At 35.2% G+C, this 25,809-nt stretch overlaps 1 protein-coding gene across 2 annotated transcripts in view; it reads left to right on the top strand.

Moving 5' to 3' along the window:
- GNAI1 (G protein subunit alpha i1) overlaps positions 1-14,868 on the top strand; it is a 37,405-nt gene extending 22,537 nt beyond the window's left edge. Inside the window, exons 4-9 of one of the 2 annotated variants that reach the window (XM_040548695.1) lie at positions 3,899-4,056; positions 5,045-5,173; positions 10,317-10,446; positions 11,717-11,870; positions 12,753-12,967; positions 13,068-14,868. In XM_040548695.1, coding sequence (XP_040404629.1) covers positions 3,899-4,056; positions 5,045-5,173; positions 10,317-10,446; positions 11,717-11,870; positions 12,753-12,943 — 762 coding nt within the window. In that variant the 3' untranslated portion in view covers positions 12,944-12,967; positions 13,068-14,868. Of the gene's footprint in view, positions 1-3,898; positions 4,057-5,044; positions 5,174-10,316; positions 10,447-11,716; positions 11,871-12,752 lie in introns of both variants that reach the window. The other variant, XM_040548691.1, reaches the window with a different exon arrangement.
- The last annotated feature ends 10,941 nt before the right edge of the window (positions 14,869-25,809 follow it).

The raw sequence follows: 25,809 nt of genomic DNA, 5'->3' as shown, positions 1-25,809 counted from the left end.
TGGAAAAAATCTCTTCCTATCTAAAAATCGATGTAGGTCAGAAGGTTTGATAAAGGTGAATGTCATTTAGTTTTCTATCACAATGCTCTACAGAGCAATCAGCTCTTCATTGATTCAGAACAACTATTTGGTTTAGATACAGTTCTCCAAATTGTATCTAAATTTGGAGAACTAAACACCTGAGTCTTAGGGCTTTTTTGAAAAAACAACAAGCTGTGTAGTCATACTTCTTAGTAGGCAGGTAGGCATCTAGCTGTTCTCTGCACTTCTCTATTGACTGGTAGGCACAGTAGTGCCTAAAACATTCCCACCTCTGGACTGAATCCCGTTTCATACTGATTTCCAATGTGGATAACTTTATTGTACTCTAAGTCACAGGCATAGCCCTGCTGGTGGTATCCATGTTTTCATCATACCGCATGGTTTAGGGATTTTTCCCAAGAAATCAGAGATCTTTTTCTAGGCTTTCCTGTAGATTTTGAATCTAATTTCATCCACTTATTGGAGATAGTCTTCAGAACTGATCCTTTTTGCTTATCATCTTCTCAAATCCTAACCCTGTACTCTTACCTGTGGTGAATCTGTTTGTGTCCCTGTCTGGTCAGGGGGATAGATGCTCTAAATCTCTCTATAAAATGCTTCCTTAATTGTTTTCGCTTGTGCACTGTTTGCAGGAGTCCACTCTGTGCTGCAGTGCTGAAATATATCACCAAAGTTCCTAATCTGAACAGCACTGTAATTTAATTCAGGATTTGTGGCTTTATTTTCTTTGCATAGACATTAATGAGAGAATAGGGAGTGCCAACCAGTGCAGGTTTTGAAGCACAAACTAGCCAGATAGCAGCTATCTTGCAGGAGGGTTGGAGGAAGAAATTTTGCTCTTCATGTATTGAAATAAATATGTAAGGTAGTTGGAGGGGTATCTTGTCATAATTTAGTTCTTTTCATTGTGTTAATATTGAATTACAGTTGGGGGGGGAGTCTTGAAAAATAAGAAATAGTATGCAAATGCTTCATTCTTGATAAAGTCTTGTGTTCAAAATCTTATTGATGGCTTAAAAAAAGAGCGTGACCTCAATAACCTTGCTTGATGCATTGGGTATGCTTGTCACAAAGACAAACATTACGTTAAGTGGGTATTGAAGTTGTAAATGAAATCTTAAGTCTGTTTGGTAGTCATATGTAAATTATTAGACAATTTTCCTTTAAGCCTTTCATCATTTTTAGTTTATGTACATATGTTAATTCCACCTGAAACCTGCTTAACTGTAAATGTAACTAGTAAAAGCTTTGTGTTGTTTTGTTATTCCTCTCTAGCGTTGTTCTCATGTTTTCTGTTGTGTCTTGAGACCAAAGTTTGCCAGGGCAGGAGTGGTATCTTAGTGCATGATAGTTCAGTATTTGTTTGATGAAGTCCTATCTGGAGTCTGGCAGCTAACGTTTGGAAAAGGCAGATGGTAGATTCCTGTTACTAAATACGTGTTAAAAGAAAACAGAGTGAAGAGTGAGTTTAGGTGTGATCAGCTAAAGTAACTAGCAAGATTTTGAAAGCTGTGTATGGTATCAACTTGAAATAATCTGTTTGTCAACTTCAGAGGACGATATAAGTGATAATGCAAACTTTTGTCAGGGATGGTTGTGAAATAACTGTTTATCCCCTAGCACCTAGGCAGGTCTCGGTGATCTGCGTTCTTTTTACAGAGCAACACTGCTGTTGAAAGTCAGTATTAGACTCGAATGGAAGCAGCCTTGTTGCAGTATGATTAAAGGAAATTTTCTGTCATTGGTTAATAATGAAAATAGGACTCAGCTGTTACGTCCTACATCATTTATGGTATCTAGTACTTGCCATGATCAGAAAAGGGATATGAGGGTAACAAATAACACTTCTTATTTTAATGGTTGGGCTTTTAAAAATAGAAACTGATTCTCTTCCTGCTCCCTCTTCCACCCTCGCAATAAAAAAAAATAAAAATCCCACAATATTAGAGAATGTAGAGACAGAACTTACAGAGCTACTTGAAACAGAGTAAGTTTTGCATGTAAAGTCAGACCATGGCAGGTGTGAAATGACGTTTTAATAGTTCATGACAAGACTGGCTGATGGTTTCCAGTTTCTATCATGTATTGTAATATATTGGCTTTTCCTTCAAGATCTGTGGTTTCTATCAGTTGTAGATCCTTGACATTTTCATCCACAAACAATATTCAAAAACAAAATTGTCATTGAAGTTTCTTTTATGCGGGCATATTGTTGAAGCTACAGTCAGTGAGATCTGATTATCCTACTCTTTGATCTTTAATACTCTTTTGTTTTATGCAATTATTATTGCAATCCACTGAACTCTTATTAGCAATTTTTCTTGTGGATGTACAAGTAATCAGTATTCTGTTCATTTTTTGACAAATGTCCATTTTTAGAATTGTAGCTTTCACAAGACCTATGTCTTAGTTACCTGTTGTTTATATGTATAACTACTTGTTTATACACACAGATAGGTATAAATGTCTTCAAGTCTACCTTGAGTTGACTGAACAGCAAGCTTTTTGTTTCCAGGCTGTGAATATCAGTGTTACTCTATCTGCAAACAATTTCCCTGTTAGCTGTCATAAAACTGTTGACTATTTAAGCCTACAGCAGGCAATCTCTTTAGAATAACCAGTACTTTCTACGTTTATCCTGAAAATGTTATTCCTCACAGCTTATTGTTTGAACAGCAAAGGTGATAGAAACTGTTTTTTTCTACAGATTTGCATCAGTATCTATACTTGCTATTCTGTGAGAATAACTTTACATGTTGCATTTTTAATTCTTTCTTGAAATTCTTTCAGTTCCCAGCTGATTTACCTAAACCCCTCTCTTTTCACCTTTCTCCTTTTTCCTTTTTCGTCTGTTCTTTCTTTTATTTATTAGACAAACAGTACATGCTGTGGGTAGTAGTTACAGGCCACAAGTATGCTGATTTTGCTGGCTGGCACACCTTGGCAATAGATCACATACAAACTGTAACTACAGTCAAGCAGCTACTCCCATGAAAATATTAATGTGGATATGTTTTTCCTCTACCCAGCTGCTGTCTTCTTTTTCCAGTATCTTACAGATCTAACAGTTTTAGTCTCTTTCCTCAGTCAGAATTGGATAAGTTAGACAACTATTCAAATTCTGTTAAAGGAGACTGGGGATTGATATTCTGTACTCCAATAGCCTCATTTTCAGAGGCAGTCATTATATGAATGCACAAATTGCTGTTTTTCTTAAAAACAAACAAACCAAAATATGTGAACAAACAAACAAACAAAAAACCCACTTGATTTCTTGACATGGATTTACCAAGAAAACTTGGTATATGTAGAATAGTTAAGTTGATGGATATGTGTAACTGATTTATCTGGAAAAGTTTTAAGTATATTTCTCTTTACTAATGAATATTTATCAATTCAAAACAAATCTTTTGAAGTTTACACGATTAATGTGTATTCTGCAGTCAATATACATCTGCATATCCAAAGGTTCTAATATGCATTGTAACTGTTCTATTCAGTTTGTGGCATATGCTAAGCAAATAAGGTCAACGTTAGACTTCAGCACAACATATGTGACTACTTCCATTTATAGAAGTTCATTTCAAGTGACAAACTGATCAGAAGTTTTGTCAGCTTATGTGAAGTTGAGTGGCCTTGTCTTTTTATGTTGTTGAAAAAAGGTGGGAAGTCATTCTATGTAGAAAACTAATTATTTTCTTTCACATTTTTTGTTTGGTTACATTAATGTATACCGGGTTAAGTAACCTACTCCTTTGCTGAATGTAATCCTTAATCCTGAGTGAGAGGAGAAGGTAGTATACCTTTGTTATATTTCTTAATGTTTGTCTCTCCATTTTCTGTTTGTACACTAAAGGATGATGCTCGTCAACTCTTTGTGTTAGCTGGAGCAGCAGAAGAAGGATTTATGACTGCAGAGCTTGCTGGTGTTATCAAAAGACTGTGGAAAGACAGTGGAGTACAAGCTTGTTTCAACAGATCTAGAGAATACCAGCTTAATGACTCTGCTGCCTAGTAAGTACTATGTGACAAACAATACTTCTGTTTTCAAGTAGTAGCTAAAGGAATAAAAGAGAAGTCTAACCTTTGAGTAATTCTGTTCCCATACAAACAGAAAATTTAGAAGTACCTAGACAAAGATTTTGTCTGCTTGGGTCAGAATGGTGCACATAACTTTTGCAAATGGAGAGGAAGAGGTGTGGTATAACTGAATTTAAATCATTTGGAGGATGACTTACCTCCTCTGTTCAGTTTTGTGTTTTTTTTTTTTTTAGATAAATTCTTCTCAAATTTCATAAGAAAGCTGGTCTTTTAATCATATTATTTTGTCCTGAAAATTGCTAACTTCTGGTTACAGTAAAGGGAGAACTTAATATCTTTTCTATCACTATGCAAAAAGCACTAGTAAGATTTGTATTGTTATGAGAAACTTCACGCTTCTTGGTGTGCATCACAATATTAATATTAATTATTAGTGACTGGAATTTAATATTGTAAAAAATGTGTAATTAGAAATTCCCGATTTAAAGTTATATCGGTCATATATTTAGCATTGTTTAAAAATATTTATTAATTCTGGCCAACATACTGGGTTGTCCTTTTCACACCCCTTATCAGTTCCAGAGTAATTAGTTTTTGCTTTATAGTTCAAAGAAAATTGTAGTTCACTAAGAGGTTACAAAAATGAAAGTCTTCTTCTAGTTAATACAAATAAAATTGGTAAATGTGGAACCATGTTTACATCCTGGGATTTCATAATAATTCTTTTTATTGGGGTCAATTGTGTATGTTTTCTTCTAGGGTGAAAGTGTATCTAAAACTTCAAAAGAAATTAGCAGGAAAATAATCTGTGTCTTATCTTTTCTGTCTTACCTCAGAGACAGCTGTTCATATAAAAGTCAGGTACAATGTAATGAATAGACGTAGGACTTCTGTGATTCTTTGCAATTATCTGGTTACTATTTTAGGAATAACTGAAAGCAGTGTTTATTTTTACCTTCAGTTACTTGAATGACTTGGACAGGATAGCACAAACCAGCTACATTCCAACCCAGCAGGATGTTCTCAGGACTAGAGTGAAAACTACAGGAATAGTGGAAACTCACTTTACTTTCAAAGATCTTCACTTTAAGTATGTAAATTTATTATATTGCATGTTTATCTGTCTGTTACGGCTTCTGTAAAGTTCTTGTGGATATGCTTTCAGTAATGCAATTTAGCAAATTTTGTATAGTCACAGTTTTGATTATTTTTCTTTTAGCTGAAAAACTTCTTCATGCTTGGCTCAATTTTCTGAAGGCAAATGGGAGTCATTTGAAATCCTATCATAACGCATAATAAATATGGAGATATTAAGTAATAAATGCTTTGTTTATATTGGAAGCTTTTTGTAAAGATACTTTCTATGTAAATCAAATCTCATAATACTCAATATTGTATTGCATTAATATGTAGCTGTTCTGTCAGATTTTTCCATTTAAATTCTGTTGTAGAACTGGAGGCTTGTAAACATTTGTTGCTCTTTTAAAAAAAGACGCCAACAACTCCATTTTCATGGAGAACTGAATTCAAAACTGAATGGTAGTTTTTTAAGGTAGTACTTTATTTAGTGATTAAAGACTGTGATTTATGTTCCCTGTGATGTGAGGTTTACAAAATAACGTTAATATTCTGAACATTTTATGTCCTGAGACATCCATGATGAAAGCAAAGGATAATATAAATGTAATACTATTGTAACTACTCCTGATTAGCAAGAATGAAGAGAAATCTCAGTAAAAATTGTATTGTATGTACATTTTAGATTGTGTAGGCATAGTTGTCAGAACATCTATACAGTAAATTTGTTCAGTATTGTCATGGAAAATGCTGTTTTTCATGTAATTGCTTAGTAAGTGTTGTAATATTAATGCTTCAGGATCACCAGTACTGTGGAAAATATATTTTGTTCCTTAATTTTAGGGGTTTGAGTGTACACATTTTTTTCCTCCATAAAATAATAGCTCTTAAAGTGTTCTGAGGAATCCTTTTTTTCTTATTTTTAAGTTCTTAAGGAGTAATCTTGGAAATGTTTTTGAAAATGCATTATTTTTGGAACATTTTAAATGGGCAATAAGAATGAGGATTATCGCTTGCACAATAGTATACCTAAGCAGAAGACCTTGTTAGAGGTTATAATATTTCCAACAGATTTTGATAAGAAAGACAAGCCTGTTTTTTCTTTTAATGTTTCCTTCTCTACTTTATATACTTTTTAATAGAAATCTAGTGACTCAGAACAATTTAAGATTTCTAAAAATGACAAGTTGCACCTGATGGGGTTCAATTAATCTTATGTAGTACACTAAATCAGTTGGTTTTCTATGTTTGTACCCCACACCTCCTCTTACAACCTGGGGAAAACAGGAAAGTGAGATGATCAAAGATGCATTCAGTTTTAATAAAAGTGAGACTTTCCAGATATATATCTTATCTTTTTTTGGTAACCATTCACCCTACCTTAAAATATTTGTCAAATAAGAAGTCTTCTGCAAGGTTGGGGCTTGGAGGGAGAAAACAAACAACTTGTATAACCTTAACAAACTCAAAAATCACAATAAATAACTGGTATCCTTCTGGCCTATGTCACATTTTTCACATTTTGTATGGGTACTGAAATCATATTCTCAGATGAAATAACCTGAAAGAAGCAGAACATGTCAAATTTGGCAACACTAGTTACAAAAAACCACTGTGCTAATGAAATACCTTGCACAAGCCCTTAAATTTGCACAGTTGCTGATAAACCCTTTAGAAAGCTACCTGTATAGCTAAATAACATAGATTAGTAGGGTGATGACTGGAGAAGCATCTTTAGTGCTTTACATTTAGTTCAGTGAATTAATTTGTCTTAATATGGCATAGCCACCTTGCAATCTCACTGGAAATGTTTGCTTTCTTTAAGTAAATGAAATGGAAAGTCAATAAAGCATTTCTTTAATGACATCATTCTTTAGATAAGGGAGGTAGATTTGGCTGTTACAAACTTTCTTTCAGCACTGCTTTGTATTTCTTGTAGTTCATTGTAGACAAATTTATCATGAATAAACAATACATGATTCTTTTGAGTAGCTGAACCATTGACTGCAGTATGAGTTCCTAGTACCTGAGGCAAAGAATGGGCTTGCACACAACACTCTCACATTGGGAGGAGAAATCTGTAAAGCATTTGAGCTTCTCATTCTTTAAAACTTTTAAATTTGTCTGCAGATTAGGCAGCTGCTGTCAGTGTTTCAGTGTGCTGGGACTGTGACCTAACAATCTGTATATACAGGCTTCTAATGGAGTAGATGTCTCAAAGCTCCTAAGCCATGCCACTCTGTTTGGAATGGCTAATTATTTGGAAAGATACTGCAACCTTATCTTTTTTGAAGAATTTTGTGTGCCATATAATTCTTCTGTGCCTGTCTTTCTATGTACTGACATAATATGTAGAAGAACCCTCACGACAAAAGCCAAGCCATCAGGTTCTTACTAATTCTGTTGAGATGTTCACTGTCAAACTGGTGCCAAAACTTCACCTAGCACTAAGTTTTAGCATATAAAAAAATCAAAGATGAGTGCAAAAAGGTTGTTTCGTGTAAAGAACTGGACATTTCAGTGCGCTGTTAGAAAGACAACCCCCAAAACAGACATCATTGGTAAAATAATGCCACTGGTGGAGAGTCTATTCTGAACTGAAACAAAGATTTCTGGCTAAAATCAGCATCTGCCCATATAAACTGAAAATTACACTTCTTTTATCTTCTGGAAGTCTTCAGTCTTATGCATTTTCCCTCACTTCCCAGAATCCATGCTGGCAGTGTAGTCTGCACGAGTCAAAATGATGGTTGGCATAAGGACCATGAAATACCAAACACTCACATCACAGATGTGATGCTTCTTGTGCAGATCTATTCCTTTTTACATATTTTTGCAGTTCTTTGAAAGAGTTTTTGTTAATATGGTTCTTTATTCGTGTGCAATTTTGTGCAATGTTTCCTTACACATCTCAGTTACCATCTTAGTAATAATATTTTTACATTGAGTGGTGCCTTAAGATATGCTTAATCCAGTTGAGATCCATGCAGTTTGATATTACAGTACTGCCATTGGTATAAAGCTTTTATTTTATCATGTTCCTTAAAAGCTAGTATCCACAGAAAAGATACAAGGAACCATTTTCTTAATTTCTTAGTTATTTTCTTACTCATATTCTGGTATGTTCTGTAAACAATGAGATACGTTGTTGTTCAAGCCTACATGTCATGCTGTCTACCAAAAGACCTCAGTGTGGTAGCCTTATTACTGATAATCCTCAATGATTCAGGCCATGCTGGAATATCTTTACAAGAATTATAATTATGCATCTTAACAGTTGTTACTTTGGATTTCTTTCCCTGATCATATGGCGTTCTATAACCAAATAAGGCTTTCATAGACTCATTAAGGTTGGAAAAGCCCTCCAAGATCATTTGGTCCAACTGTCCCCCTACCACCAATGTCACCCACTAAACCTAGACACCACGTCCAACCTTTCCTTGAACACCCCCAGGGGCTGTGACTCCACCACCTCCCTGGGCAACCTGTCCCAGTGCCTGACTGCTCTTTCTGAGAAGAAATGTCTCCTCATTTCCAACCTAAACCTCCCCTGGAGTAACTTGAGGCCATTCCCTCTCGTCCTATCGCTAGTTACGTGTGAGAAGAGGTCCCCACACCTTCCGTTCACATGCTAGCCTTTTTACTACTTAGAGAAAACTGGATGGAGTTGTAGGAAACAGTCTGTCCTGTTCTTCCCCTTCTGTCTTCCCCCTCCCATATGAACGTTTTTATACGTACTGAATTCTCTGCTTCTTCATGATAACTTGGAAGGAAGTTAAAATTACTTGAAAAAATCAACTGAAGACATTAAAATTCAGGCCTCTCTTAAAAGTAATAATTGCATTTCCTTGTAACTAGGAGGAAAAATTCAATTTTTGCATAATCGAGTATTTGCTAAGCAAGCTAGAGAAGTCATACGGTGACCTTTTCACATTGTTTTGAAACTGGAAGTAATCGCAAGGATTTGAAACAACACTTCTCATTCTGTGACAGGAAAGAGACAGGTGATAAAGTCTGTATTCTGTCTTACCTGAGAAGATTCAGCTATGCACATTTGTTTCAGGACAGCACTGTTATCCTCTTTTTGATGAAGTTATTTATTTATTGGTTTAGTTCGTTATGTCTGGCTTGAAAAATACGTGAAGTACATAATGATATGAAAAGTTCAGTGTAGCTCAGAACAGTTAGGAAATGGCCATTAAAGTATGTAGATAGCAGAGAAAAGTAAATTGTTTTATACAGTGGTAATTTGTTGATCATCTGCTGCTAACTTCTGGAGTATGGTCTTTTTCTTTTACTCTATTTCAGTAAAGCTGAGAATTCAAAAAAAAAACAAAAACCTTTATAGCTCAGTTTTTCCACCTAACTGCATTTCCAAAAAGTGTCTTTATTAGAAGGAAAATTATCATTATTCCTTATTATTTGATGCCTATTTTGTCTTTTAAGAAGAGCATTTTAAAAATTATGTTTAGTGTCTCTTAAAAAAATTAAAATTCTCTTTAAATGTGGTCAGCTGAAAAAATCAAGTTGTAATTTATTTTAGTGGAGATAAGTTGAAAATCATCAATTTTTAGAGTTTCTAGGTTAAATCTAAAAAAATGAGAAATATATTTTATATTTATATTTGGATTCAGAACACTGAGATAACAAAAATAAAGCGTTATTTGTGTCCAACTTTCTTAGTGTAGCATTTTTCTCCTGATTACTGAAACAGACACCTATGCCCTTGGATGTAAAGAATTTTATATTCTTGACCTTTTATTACTTAAGACTTTTCATTCATTTGGGAGAAAGGTTGAAAACTTTCATATAGTTTGCACTTAGTTAAGATAACGTGTATTTTTATTTTATAGATTACAATTAACTTCATTAATGAAATAATTTGTAATTGTACAAATTATTTATAAATAAGCAGTTTTATATACCTTTCAAGTCACTTTCTCATGTTTTGTGAAATGTATAGTAAAACTTTTTAAGTTTCTTTTTTAAGGTTGTTTTATGCTGAGATGTTAAATTGAAATGTTGCAGATTTTATGCGGTTTTTCAAAATTCTTGGATCAAGCTTGCACAGCTGATGATTTCAGAGGTTATCACTTAACATTCAGAAAGCTGGAAATTCCAAAGTTCATTTCCTGCTTTGTACTTCTGTTTTACAGAATGTTTGATGTTGGAGGCCAAAGATCAGAGCGGAAGAAGTGGATTCATTGTTTTGAGGGTGTTACGGCAATTATTTTTTGTGTGGCATTAAGTGATTATGACTTGGTTTTGGCTGAAGATGAGGAAATGGCAAGTACCTTGGTGTTGAAGAAAAGAATAGTTGTTGTATAGAAACTGAATAAGTTTGAAAGGAAAGATCAATATCTCTTACAGTAGTACTCCTTTATAATATACAGACTTTGTGTGAAAGGTTTCAGAGAAGTGGTGATACAGTTTGTGCTTTCAAGTTTCAAAAATACTTCCTCATATTCTCAGGCGTACTTTGAGACAAGTATTCTTTTCAGTTGCATTTTTCCGTATTCCAAAGGATGCAGAAATTAATGAGGATGTCAATAATACATATCCTAGTCTTTTTAAAGATGCTAGAAATATAAGAAATGGCTTTATCTGTTTCTTCTTTACTACATTTTATTTCACTTCCTCAGCCTTCATGTTTTTCTTCTTCCTAAATGTTTTACTCAATTCTCTTTCCTTAGTTATAGAAATCTTTCTTTTTCCTTTCCTATGCTTTCTCTTCTTTCAAGATGTGACTCCTCCCACATCAATATGCACAGAGTGTATGCTTTTTATTATCTGGGTAGTTGAAAGTGATGCTAGTCTGTTGTGTGTAAATCATTAACAGACTCCTCGTGTTCTGTAGCTTCTTGCAAAACGCTGTTGGGGGAGGAAAGAAAAGGGAAAAAAAAAAAGGAAAAAAAAACACCTTCAAGTCACATGTTGTCAAAATAGGTCATATCTGCTATCCTGCAACTTAAATGGCTGGAAGCATTGCCAAATTACTTACGTGTTGGATAATTTTTCTACAGAGTTATTTTATTTATTTTTTTAAACCCACCAACCTGCTCTTTTAATTCTCTGCTTCTTTGGAACTACTCCTTTCCTTATGCTGGAATCTTGACTATATGCAGAATTTAATTTTCAATTTTCAAAAGATCTAATAAGTGTAAGGCAAATTCAGGTTACTTGGAAACCTTTCTATAATATCCTTACTGCAAAATGTCAAAACACGCTAAAAATTTCTATCATATTAGAAAAAACTTAAGCCTGGAAATGAGAAAAGAAAAATCAAAAAGTAGTTGCTTAAACCCTACTCACAGAATCATGGAATCATTTATGTTGGAAAAAACCTTCAAAATCATTAGGTACATGAAAGTGTTCTTTGGCCTTTCTGTGTTTCTCTTGGTAAAATATGGTTCTGCATGCTGGAAATTTAGTTTTACAACTTACCTAGTTAATTTGTGGCTAACAAAAAATATGTATCCTGATTTTATTACTGAAGTCTGATAAAATACAGTAAGATTTTTTTTTGTTTGTTTGTGTTTTGTTTTCCAAATTACAGAATCGGATGCATGAAAGCATGAAGTTGTTTGACAGTATCTGCAACAATAAATGGTTCACAGACACTTCTATTATTCTCTTCCTGAACAAGAAAGATCTTTTTGAAGAAAAAATCAAGAGGAGTCCTCTCACTATTTGCTACCCTGAATATGCAGGTATTGGGAATGGGCAGATATCAAGTAATTTCCTTATTTTTGATGTACAAATTAGGAGGAATTTAATAACTCTAGGTGTCCAAATTATTTCAGTAAAATACAGTTTAAGTTGGTAGAATGTTTTTTATGAATCACAAATAAAATAGCGCTGAAGTCAGATTAATCTTTTCAACTAGATGAAATAATGCTGGTCCACTGATAGCGTTTACGTTACTGCTGCAGTGCTTGTCAACCTAATCTGTTTAGCCCATTCTTTATTCTGTTGTCCTCCTATCTTTTGTACTTTTTTTTTCACCGAGCAGAAATCCCTGAGCATATATGAGAGTTTATTTGAAGGGAGAGTATACGTACATATTACAAGTAGTTGGCTTATTCAGGAAATACATAGCAAAAGATTATTTAATGAGTCTTAGACTATTTATGTATCATTTTCATTGTAACTTTAGACTGTTCTATTGTACGGAAAATATTAAATTAGTCAAAAAAAAAAAAAGGCTTAGGAGAAATACATATACTATTTGTTTGTAACTTAATGGACCTTGGGTAGAAATAAACAAACCTGTTAAAAACATAAAAAGTGAAAGTGAAGCAAAATATCCTAGTCTAGGGAACAGTGTTAATTCAATAATGATTTGTTCCATCTACCACTGCAGTAAATACTCTTCCTGCAGTCCTTAGCCTATAATTATTAAAAATGTGTCCAGAGGGTTTCCCACACATTTTGTTGTAAAGCAGGGACTGTGAAATTACTTAAATCAGCATACTCCTTTTTAGGTTTAAGTAGCTATTTATTTAAGTTACTATTTGGAAATAACTTCAATCAAAGATATAATATACATCTTGTTCTTCCTGTTTGAAACCTGAGTAATTTTTTCCTTCTAGGATCAAACACTTACGAAGAAGCAGCTGCTTACATTCAATGTCAGTTTGAAGATCTTAACAAGAGAAAAGACACAAAGGAAATCTACACTCACTTCACATGTGCCACAGATACAAAAAATGTGCAGTTTGTTTTCGATGCTGTAACTGATGTCATTATTAAAAATAACCTTAAAGACTGTGGCCTATTCTAAGAACAGAGAAGAGATTGTTAATTGGTAAATTATATGCCTGAAAAAAGGACTTAGGCATTTGGAACATGCCCATGTTGTGTGAAACTTGCATAGATATACTTAATTCTCTTTATTTTATTTTTAGGTTTGAAGAACGACTTCGCACAATTCTAATCTGATTGGTTTCAAGTTGAAAGAAATGCAAAATATGTTGTGCTGAATGATAGATCAGTACTGTACTTGCCTGTTTTAACAGCTTTATTTATGTTTGTCTTGTAAATTTAAGTAATTAGGTAACACTGAGATGTCTTTTGACTGTATGTAAACTTGTAGTAATGTATTTGTATAAACGTTGAACGGAATATTTTAGTAACTTGGTGTCCTCTAAAATTTCCATGGTTTATGAAGATACTATTAGAGGAGACAGACACTTTTTGCCTTTGGATTATTTAAACATCTTGTAAAATTAAATTTTCTTTTCATCTTGAGGGTGCATGCTGCCTTACTACTTTCGTTGGTAATACTGTATATGGCGTTAGCTTTTTTGATATTTAAACAGCCTCATACACCTGCTCACGTTTAAAGAAACGTAACCAATAAAACTTGTTTTTTTTGCCTTAAGTTTTGAAAAAATGTTTTTATAAATTTAGGGTAAATAAAAAAATATTTTTAAAACTTAAATCCACAGCTTATGAAATCTGGGTTTGCAGTCTTTGCAGCACAAATGTGGCAACACTGAGAAATTGAATTTTAAGGTTCAGCTATTATTGAAGCGTATGGAAATGCAAAAAGGAAGTTGTTAAAAATATACTTGTAGAAATAAAAAAACAACAAAAAACTGTGGTCTTTACTCACTGGAGTGAATGGTCTATAAATAATGCCATTAACAAAGGCAGGACTTCAGAGTAATATGATTTTTTTTTTTTTTATTCTTGAGAATTAAAATTGTGTTCTCCTTTAACTCTTTGCTATCTTCTGGTAATAAAACTAAAACTATTTTGACAATTTAATAACCACAGAAATACTAAGTTCTCCAACTAGACATGGCACAATGTTTTCATGAATTAAAGCAATTTCCTGTTGTATATAAAAAAGAATCTTCATTATGTTCAGTAAGGTGATTCAGTGACTTTGCAGATACTGATTTTTTTAAATTTAGTGATATTTAAAGTCTCATTCTCTTTAAATAATAAGTTAAAGATTATGATTTTCTTCTGGTTGGGCTTTCATTATGTGACTTGCAATCTTAGGTATTTGTCATCCATTGCCTTATGGTTAGTGCCAAAACTGATTTTTATACCTATTTTAAAAGAAATAAGCTTCTATTTGTAAATAAGTTCATGGATGGTTGTCTCAAATGTATGTCGTCTAGGAAATACAAACATACCAAACTTGGAAGTATGATTTTCTATACTTGTTTAGAATATTCCAGGCAGCTACAGTACACTGTAAGTTCTTTTAGGATAAGTCTTTGAATCTGTTGCTATTTTTCTATATTATCGTAGCTTATATGTTCTTAGAAATGTTCAACCAAAATATTCAACTCATTGTTCTGTTATTTAATTTTTAATTGTGCATATGTTTCATTTAGGCCTCAGCTTAAGTAAAACTGTACTTCTTATTCTTTGACGTTTCCTTTCTTAGGTACAGAATTATTACGTGTGTTTCAAATGAAAGGTTAGAAAGGAATTTCTAATTTATTACTGGAGGTTGTTAAGTATATTCATACACTGAGATCTTTCAGCAGTTATGGTAAACAATCTGTATATCCTGGGCTGCTTTTAATTGTGCTTTACAGTTCTGGATATGTAACTGATTTTAAATCTCATTGAACTACTTTGTGGAAATTGTATTTACACCTACGTTCAAGTTGGTTTTTGTACTTGATGTAAACAAAAATTGGGATTAATCAAATTGCATAAATAAATCTAAATTTTGTGCCTTGCTTGAAAGAAATGTTCTTCCTTAAAGATGCTGATAGAAATATTTCTGCATCCATCCTATAGAGATAACTAGGTAGTAAAAATTCGAAGATACAAAGTCAAAGGTTTTTGCAAGAAACAGAAAAACAATAATGAGCATAAAATTGTCATTTCAGATTAGTTCCTAAATATTTTTCCACAACTACTGTTCTTAACAGCTTCAATTTGAGAATTTTGGGAATTTCATAATTGGTATTTTCTGCAATATTTATGTCTTAACACAGAACAAAATTCTGAAATACTTTTGTTTTTGAGTCCAGGAGGATGAGCTTGTCTTTTCTGACTTGCTGAGTTGACAGCTGGTATGTTTCCTTATGGATGCTCTCTCTGTAGTGGTTCTTTGTCTAGGTTTATAAAATGCCTATACAAAAATTGTTCATATTCAAATATTAAAGGCCAAGTATATAATTGATCACATCCATTAAGAACTTTCCAAAATTAGGTTGTTGATAGAAATTAATTTGTTAAATTTAATTTGAGAACTCCTGTATATGTTAATAGTGATGTGATATAAAAAGTTATATATATATATATATATATATTTTGCTGACATATTCTAATAATTATGTGTACTGAAAACAAATACTTTGATTCTGTTCTGATTTTGTCTAGCTTCGTCTTTCAGCCCAACAGATCTTAATAATAACTAAGCAGACTGTTGATAGAAATCCTTTCTCCTTTTTAGGTTGTAATTAGATGATAATGAAATAATGCCAATATGAATATTTCTTACTTTTGACTGATCATATGAACTTGCCTGAGCTTCATAGATTTTAACTATATACTTTTTTTTTTTTTTTGATGTTGGTACATGCTGCAGTGGACTTGTCTTAAATACCTTGGGCAAAACTGTTTGAGGATCGTGGATAACAGAGTTGATCATTCTTTGTCCTAAGATGAAAGCTGTTTATCATCTTAACCTGCCACTCCAGGAAAAGCTATAAGAGGACTTACATGCAATGGTGGGAGCTACATGCTTAGTTTTCACTGCAGTTATAATAGGGCTTCACTCTATCTCTGTTCTGTCAGCGAGCTCCTTCTCAGTCTGAGAGTCCTAAAGAAAGAAAGAAAGGAGTAAATCTTGCTGTCTTGAGCCTCACCAGTCTGAGCCTCTGTTCTCTTCCAGTTCTTCACTCCTTGCATTTTTTCCACAAAAAAAGTATCCAGGCAAATTGCTTTTTTCTAGCATTAAACAAGGAAGCTCCTTCTACTATCAGGGTATTCCTTCAGACTATTTTAAGTTATTCACAATTTAGTATGTATAGGGAATTATAGCCTGATGGAGGCTTCTCCAACCACCAGGGTCTTGTGAACTTATTGTCCATGGTTGAAATCTCTAACTAAAACACAGCCATCATTAAACATTGTTATTTTTAAGAAGGTCAGTTGTGAGGAAATGTTTGGAACATTTGGTATGTGACTTTACGATGCTACCTATTGAATTTGATAGAAGATTGTTTTGTCTATGAAGTAGTTACTACATTCAATTACAGAGTCCAGGATCATAGTATGGGAACAGAGTAGTGTTTGCTGGATTTCAGCTCCTGTTTTGATGTACACAATTAGCAGCTTCATTACTTAAATTCTACGTGAAACCTTAGGGGGGAGGAAAGAAATCAATCTGTAGCATGCTGAGCAGCATGATAGCAAGTATGCATTTAGAATTGGGAAGAATGAAAATGAGTTTCTGTTTCAAATCAAGCAAAAAGGAAACCCTACCAAGACACTAGGTATCCTATGGCGTGGATGTCTCTTGAAGTTGTTATACCTTGTATTAATAACTATTAGCCTGTGGGTCAAAGAGTAATGCCAGGATTGCAAACTTCAACTCTTTGACTATTTCATTTTGAAAAAAGTAGCAGGTGCAACAAAAGACTGTAAGGAGCTTGTGCTTGAATAGTTCATAGCTTGTGAGAGATTGCACTCACGAGGAAGATGAGACTGGCAAAACAGGAACTGGAAACTTGAGGGGAACACATCATGTACACGTGAGTATCTTAATTACCAGTCATTATCTATACCAGGGGGTACCTGTAGTTTTTGAAAAAAAAAAAAAATGCTGGTATTGTGGGCTCTGAAAAACAGGAATCTTAAAATTCAAGTTGCATAAGTGTAAGAAAACCATTTCCAGCTCTGATTCTAGAGTTCTTGCAAAGAAGCTGCTTTGACAGTAGGTGGAACAAAAGGTAGGTGGAACAAAAGATGGTTAAGACCAAATATGCTGTCAACGGAAGTCGTCGCAGCCCCACAGAACTTCCTGTTCCCAGCTCACTTCTTTATCCTCCCACCTCCTCTGTCTGTCTCTCCATTGATAGAGAATTTTGGGAAGAGGTGTTGCCAGTGTGCTTTCCCACTCATGGTTGGGCTGTCCTGCATGCGGACATCTCAGGAATGGCTACTTTGAGTCCTGTGGTATATGCTGATATTTAATTCTGCTTACAGACATCATGCAAATGTCTGCATTGGTAATGTAGGAATATGCAGGCTGATTTAGTAAGTGTACTTAAAACTGCACGTGTGTATTTTGGAAAGGATGAAGAAAAGTAGCAAATCAGGAACCCAAGCAGGTGTAGTTTAGTTTCCAGAGTCTGATCAGAATGACACAGGGCACATCTCAAACACCTTTTACAGATAAGTGTCCTCATTTCTGCAGGAATCAGAAGGCACTGTGAGACTGTAATGTACAAATAGCTGAGTGGGATAGACATTTCAAATCATAGCAAGTTATGTTCAGAAGGGCTAGGCCATGTGTTAGAATATAGTAGCAGTTGCCTAAACTGAAACAAATAATCCATTAGCTTTGCACGTACACTCAAAGATGTAATTATTTAACTCGAACGGTAATGTCTTATTATGAAAAAATATTTTGAGGTGTAGTCACTCACAAGTTCAGACTGTTCCTGTTTCAACATACTGGTTCTTTTGAAATGGGATGAAGAAAAAACAAAAGCCAAATCTATTCTAAAATCACTATGAAACTAAGTTATACTTGTTTTGCATGCTGGATTTGTGTGTGTGCGTGTGTGTGTGGGGGGGGGGGGGTTAAAACAAGGGTGTAATTTTTCCCATTTTGATTACATAGATCATAAATTTGAAATTATTTACCTTTTGTCAAAAGCATTATTAATAAAACCAAGATAATTTTCCACGAAGAATAGTATTAAATTTTACTTGATGTAAATTGGCAAAGGTTAAATTTCTATATATTTGTGTATTTATTAAGAAGAAAATGAGGTTCAACAGTGCATAATATAGAATATAAAATGGAACACCAACAACCAGAAAAAGTATATACAAATTATATTCAGTGACTCTATTGTAGCAAGCGTATTTGAACTTGTGTTTAAAATGTGATTATTTGTCCGATGTTTAGTATCTTAAGATATTTGGAGGTCAACAGGAGTAGTTCATCACATCCAACTTCTAGTGATCTTTCCAGTCTTTTTAATCTTTAACAAAAATATTGTTTTAATCCTTCATAATTATAGAAATGTTACTTAAAAAAAAAAAAAAAAAAAAAAAAGTCTAATTTGTCAGATACTGCTCGTGGAAATGTGAGTACATTTTGTTAAATTCTGAAGTTGTTGCTTGTAGATACTGCCAGTATCTTTCCTAGTCAAGTTACATTGCTTCAGCTTAAATATCATTAATTTGCCTTGTTTTTCTACTTATAACTTAATTCCTTATGAAATTGTCAGTCCCTGGCCTTCTGAGTCTGTTTAAGGAAGGGATGGGAGAAAGTCATAAACTATATCATCTACTGAGACTAAAAACATTTTCAAGATGTTTGTAGTCAGTGAGGCATATGAGATTGATGTTCTGGGAAAGCTTTAAAGAAAATACTCTGTGATGAACTTGACAGCTGTGTCCAATATTTGAAAGAAAGCAGCTCTTGGAGAGTGATGTGGCATGAAGTCTTCTGTATGTGCTTGCATCTGTTTTTGTTGTGTGGAGCTCCAAGTGGGAGGAGGCACACTGAGGTATGTACAGTCGCTCAGCTGCATACCTGTTTCCCAGATGAGGCTGTGAGATGCATGTGTATTTAAAGCCCAGAAGGCCTGATCTTATAAATATTGAGGAAAATAGCTGTGTTCCTTTCCACACTGTCATCTAAGGTTCGTTCAGGGTATTTTTGAGCCTGAAAACTTTTGAGCTGCATGCTACATCTAAGGGACATGTCACTGGTGGCAATTATACTCATTTAAGGCTTCACTCCAGCCTGCCAGAACTTCATAAGCAGGAATAAAAAGCAACCCAGCAAAAAGCCATACAGAAGAGGCCCCCAGATTCTGTTGAGGAGGTGGGAAGAGAAAGAGAATGCTCCCCATAGGAGAGAACAGAGGTTGCGGGGGGCAGCTGCTACTCTGATATCTCTTAATATTGTATTTGAATGCTCTCAGATTTAGTACAATTTTACAAAAAAAGGTGATGGCACTAGGGGAAAGTTGTTGGTGTATTGTACACTGAATCTTGAAACGTTGTCATACCCAGATTCTTCACCCTAGAAGATCTGTTTTCCTCTAGTTAAAAGCCATGTCAGAAAGAATAAAATGGTAATATAACTGCAGTGTGATAGTCTTAAATGAGTTTTTCTTCACAAACAGTATTTTTAGTGGTGTAGAATTTCAAAGCTGATCTAAAAGATGAATCCCGAGGCTGTTAAATGAGTTTTATAGTGTTTTAAATATTAAAATGTGGAGATAGGGACAAGCTATTGCTTTTAACTTCATTTTCCCCCCAGTAAATCAGAAAGGAAGATTAATGGAGCATTCGAAGTGCTTGGTGTGAGCCTTTTTGCGACCAGTGCTGAAATACAATGCTTCCACGGGCTGTAATGGAGGCAGAATGAAGCATTTTAGTCTTCCATGGAATTGCAGTGAAGAACAGATAGTGCTTCCCGATAGGTCTGGTGTTTTTATCTGTTACAGTTGACATCTTTGATGAAGAGAATAGACATAAAAATAGTTCCATCTGAAAAACAACAACAACAACAAAAAACTACCGGAGTGCAAGTGTTAAGGTCCTTTGAGGCCAAACTGATAATGCTGTAGAAGGTTTGTGTGCATAAACTGACTTTCAGTGAAGCTGTAAAAGGAGTTGCTGTTTAATCACTTTCAGAAGGACTTTAGGAAACAATGAGCAGTTGTTGACAATGTTTGTCTCACTTTAATGTTCAGCATCTTGAGTTAAAATAGTTTCCCAGATCTCAGAACCGTAGAATGGTTGAAGTTGGAAGAGGCCTCTGGAGGTCATCTGTACCAATGCCCTTGCTCAAGTGGGACACCCTGAGCCAATTGCCCAGGACCACATCCAGGTGTCTTCTGAAGATCTCCAAGGAGGAGACCCCACAGTCTCTGTGGGCAACTTGTGCCAGTTCTCAGTCATCCTCACAATAGTGAAGTGCTTCCTGACGTTCAAATGGAACCTCCTGTGCTCCATTTTGTGTCCATTGCTTCTTGTCCTGTCAGTGGGCACCACTGAAAAGAGACCATCTCTGTCCTCTTTGACAGCCCTTCCTTCAGGTATTTATACACACTAATAATATCACCCCAAGCTGAACAGTCCCAGCTCTCTCAGCCTTTTCTTATAGGAGAGTTGCTCCAGTCCCTTCCTTATCTTCGTGGCCTTGTGTTGGCATTTGTGGTCACCTATCAGCTGGCATGTGGTAATGAGTATGTGCCATTAGCCCATGGCAATTGCAGGGTAGTTTGGCATATTTAAAACACAGTGAAACTTGTACATCTAAGAAGAAACAAAGGAATGATCAAAAAGGAAATAATTTGTAAGATTAAAATTATGATGATTAGGTGACAAAGGTTTGCATGCTTCCAATAACAATTATGTGCATGATTGTGTTATGCCTGCATTTCAAAAACTCATTTATGGAGTAGATTTATGCTGGATTTTTGGTGATAGCACTATACACAAAATTGAGGAGATGATGGCACTAATAGTGTTACCTGTAATCCTGCTGCAAGGTTATTCAGCTGGCAACTGGGGTACCAAAGTTCAAACACAATCTGATTTCTGAGGTGACTGAATTAGAGAAGTGCCTTCATGTCTGGGCTAGTAAATACTCTGAATATAGTTCTCTTATTTTTTACTCTGAAATAGTTCTCTTATTTCCACAAGGGTTAGAATCTGTATGTATCATTTACCAATCCTGATCATGCTTTCTTTCACAACAATTTTTGTACCAAGTAAAATAACGTTGATTCTCTCTGATCTCAGAGTTAGACGTTTGCTCAGATTCTTGCTCTGAATCAAAGCAGACGCCAAATTTACTTGCCGATGTCTTGAACAATTGTCCTAGCCAGCTGTGTTATCTTGCATAACATTACAGCTGTCATCTCTCTTCACCTTTAAATGGTAACAAAATCATCCTTTTATACTTCTTCTTTTTTTTTTTTTCCAGATGCCATCTTATTTACAACAGCTTGCAACATCTAATTCAGTTTGAAATTAGTTTATGAACTATTTTTGGAACTACCGGCAAGCAGGAAAAAGTTACATACAGAGCTTGCTTGAAGACTAATCTAGTTCTTGTTTGTTGAGCTGCATGGATTCAGCCTTTGAGACTTTCTTTACAACATATGTTTTTTAGTCCTTCAATAATTCTTGCAATTCTTTCCTGTATCAGTTTCCAATTCTCCTTGAGTATCTGGAATTGCAAGGCTATTTATAAGTGAAAAGGGTTTAAAAGTGGAAAGGATTTTTTTGAATTTTCCTTTTTGTAAGATGAATGGGAGAAGAATACAAAATGAGTGTTTTACCAAAAAATACCAGTTTGAATCATCTCAACAAGGCTTCAAAATTTTCCATTCCCAAAGCTTAAATATTACTGCAGAGGACTGTAGATTGCTAAACAATTTTCTATACTTTTTTTTTTTTTTTTTTTTTTGAAAACAGAAAAACATATTACCATAGGCCAAAATACCCCAAACCCTGTCTACCCCATGCTATGAGACCAAGGAAAGATAGATAAAAATCAGAATACAGCATTCATTTTAGAAGAATTCATTCGTATCAAGGAAAGACCATCAAGACCAGGAGTTTATCTAGATAGCAGAACACTACATTTGTGCAAAGGCATGCTGCTTCCCCACAAGTCTCTTGCCTGATCTGATTTTGACTAAAGATCCTCACTAATGCATTACTTTGCCCAACTGCCAACCATTTGTACTGGGATTCAGCTCCAGAGGCATGAGTTTCTACTACTTGGTTCAGAAGGTAATTCCTAGGAAGCTGGTTTCTTTTGGCTTTAATTCTCATAGCTCCTCAGAACACTTTCCTAGGTGGGCAGTGGCCCAGGAGGAGTAAGCTGGACTTTTACTGCAGATCTTTCTTAGGGACAGTATTCTGCAGGGAAAATACTGTAGTTAGTGACTATACAGGCTTCTGTGCTTGAAACACAGCAAACAGGTTTCTAGCACTTCATTATACCAAAATAAGGTATGTTGTTAGCCATTGTATCAGCCCAGCTCTTCTTCGCTTGTATTCTCAGTAGGTCTCTGGTGATGCATCATTCTGCCCCTCTGCACTGAATTCTTTGAAAGAGATACAGAGCTATGGTGAGAACCTAACAACCTGCCATCATTTACCTTCCTACATCCATTAGTCTTTTAAATCTGATTTTATTTCCGCTGTCAGACAGCATGGAGGGCATGCCACAGAGCCACATAATCATGCAACAGCATAATCAACATGCAGGTTGAGTCATAAAGATTCATTTGGTTTTCAGGTATGAATAATGGAGCAGTAAAAGCCAGATGACTGAACTCAGTGCTTTTGTGGGGCATTTGAATGGTTTGCTTAATGGATCGTTGCTTTAGATCTCAGCTAGCAGTGGCTGGCTGCTGCTTACTAGAGGATCTTCAGCTCAATAGGGAGATAGTTAATTTTGTGGCCGTGGTATTTGAAATGCTTTGGGGAAAAAAAGAAAAAAAAAAATTCCTATGTTGCAAGGTGTTTTATCATAATCCTACCTCTCTTCCAGATTTGTGATCTTCTGTGATATATGGTAAATGCCTCAAATATCCATCCTTCCCCAGGTATGTCCTCATGGCCCTATTCTAGGTTTAAACATTTCATGGGTCAAATTTACAGAAGTTCTCCCCACCCCACCTCCCCTTTTTTTTTTCTTCCAAATTCTTCTTTGTTGTTGATCTGTTTTCTGTGTCACTATATACATGATACATATCAACAATATTGGGAAGAATAAAGCATGGATACTAAACAATCTTGGTGATACAATGATTATTTTGCACCACAATGATTAAATGTTTTCTCCAGAGTTTAGAAATGTTATTCATGTTTTCTTTTTCTGTTTTGGGACTCTACTTAAGGATTTGGGGGCTTTTTCAGATTATTTTTAAATGCAGGCTGCCTGAAATCCCTCTGTAGCCTATCTTGGGCTATTAGCTCATGAAACACAGACTTTGGTAAAAGCTGAGTAGATTAATGAAACTGTGAACAAGTGTACATTTTCTACTTGTTTAGAGTTTTTTTTTCCCCTCTAGTTATTTATGTACTGTGACAATAAATGCACTTGCCAAGTAATGCATTTGATTTAGTGTTTTGTTGTTGTTGTTTTTATTATTATTAAAAGAGGTAGGTAACAGGAAAGGCAGTGAATGGATCTTGGAGAAGAGGAAGCAGCTGGGGATGCCAGTGGCTGTGGGATTTGTTGTAGCTGAAAAATAAGATTTTAACGTCTCTGTTGTGAATGCTATTTTTAATGTTCTGGAGAGGAAGCAGATGGAAAGAGACTGACGGTTCTGTGCAACATGGAGAGATAAAGAATGAACCCTTTTAAAGCAATATATAATCCTTACTAGTAAATCTCTCTTCTGTAATGGTCTCACTATGATGATCATATGGACATACGGGCAGCCTCTGGCTGTCCTCTGTGCAACTTCTGAGCTCCTTGCTGCATGTATGATCAAAGAAAATTTTGGCATGTGTTTTTGAGTACTAGCTAAGTTGCATTTTTAAGTGTTTTGTGCACAACTATCAACTCTTATCATGTGGTTTCACAGTCCTGGCACTTGTAAAAGTGCAGTTCTCAGTCACCATTGCCCTGCTGATGGAGAAAGGCACCTCTCAATTCTCTGCTGATGGTTTAATGGTGGTAGTCTGATCCAAGGCAGTGGATTGTGAAATATAAAACCAAGCTGATTTGAAAGGATTTAGAGGACTGCCAAAATCAGACTGCTTATAAATCTTTTAGCTTAAAGCAAGCAAACTCATCCTGAACTGGAGTTGCCTCATTTCCTAGACCGATTACTTGCTCTAACCAAGAACATAAAATCCTTTTGGCGTTGTTTCCGTAGATGATTATTTGAGGTGAACTATCTGGAATAGCATTTCATAGAGACAAGATATGGGTAAGATCCAGATCCACAGCTAATTACGATGTGTAAGAAGTCGTTCCACAATGAGAATCACAGCTGGGGTAGCTGGGAGCACGTGCAGTTCTTTTGGCGACATCATGATTTCCCACTCAAATAGAACTTTCCTGCAGTAAATGAGCCTGAGGGATTAGCCTGGTCTGGATCGGGATATGAATCCTCTTTAAAAAAACACACAAACGTCAGAGCATTCATCACACTTCATCCCTCAGCATTGCAATTTGGTGTCTTGTGTCTAGGGTATTTTCTGGAAGAACAAAATGAAAGTTCTTCTCTGCTAATGGAAATGACATAGGGTGATTATTCTATAACTGAAAACAAAGACTGAAACAGATTTCAATAGAATGTCTCAAAGACTGTTTTCTGGCATATCTAATTCATTATAATAAACGTCTTGCTTCAAGTTGCTTGTAAAGTCTGTGGCAGAACAAGTGAATATGAGATAATCTTTCAGCCTTACTCTTTAGGATGTCTTCAAAATTGCACTATTACTCCTCAGTCATTTCTAATGTCTGTTTCTCTGACCTGTAATATAGACAATGTATTTATTGCTTAATTATTCATATGGCTTGGAATGGTACTGAGCCTTTCTTTGTAAAGGCATAGAATAGAAAAGTAGTCCAAACATTCCAAGGAGACAGATTTGGACTGCTTTGAAAATTAGGTATATAACCTTTTTCTCAGAAAATGTATATGCCCATTTAGAAAGCAAGTCTACCTAAACTTTGTCTTATGTTAATCTGTTTTATCCTATTGTCTCTGACACAAAAGATAGCTGACTTCAGATTAACTTCTCAGAAGTATATTCCATAGCTTCTCTTCACATTTTGGTTCTTCAGTCCACTGGTAAGTTGGTAAACGTTATGTACTCACACTGCTTACAATACAACCTGACAGTAATCCTATTGAAGTAAAACTGAACCTCTTTTCAAGGATTCATAAAAACTAATAGTAAAAGAGCTTGTAGCTGAAACTGAAATTGCCAGACCCATTCCAGCCTGAAGTGCTTTTTATGTGCTTTAGAGAAAAACAGAACAGAACACCCCCAATACACCTTAAATATAGGAAGAAGCCGAGGAAGGTTGTGTCTATGCTACTGTTTATTGGCATCATCAGGGAGTGGTTTAAGTCCTTCCCCCAGGTGTTGTAGGCTAGCCTGTGACCATAGCATCCTGACTTTGTGTGTTCCACAGTGGCTTGCCTGCTCAATGGCAGCATGAGCTGTTGTTTCTTCTGGAAGGTCTCTGGTGTTCCCTATGCTCCTAGGTCATTTGTCTATGTGGCTATGTCTGCTAGTGATCAGATTTTTTGGGGTAAAATCCCTGGTGCTAAGGATGCATTGCCTAAGTTCTGTGTGTTTCAAGGTATTTCTAGCTCTGATCTGTTCTTTTGGACCAAGTGCCCCTTAGCAGCTGGAACACGGTAGGTGCATTCCTGGTTCAGATGTTGTGGGACTTGTCCATGGTGGGAACAGGGAAGTATGACTGGGAAATTT

This window comes from Cygnus olor, chromosome 1, assembly GCF_009769625.2.
Source record: "Cygnus olor isolate bCygOlo1 chromosome 1, bCygOlo1.pri.v2, whole genome shotgun sequence".
Lineage (NCBI taxonomy): Eukaryota > Metazoa > Chordata > Aves > Anseriformes > Anatidae > Cygnus > Cygnus olor.
Note: the sequence above shows the minus strand (reverse complement) of the source record. Positions and strands in the feature narration are given on the sequence as shown.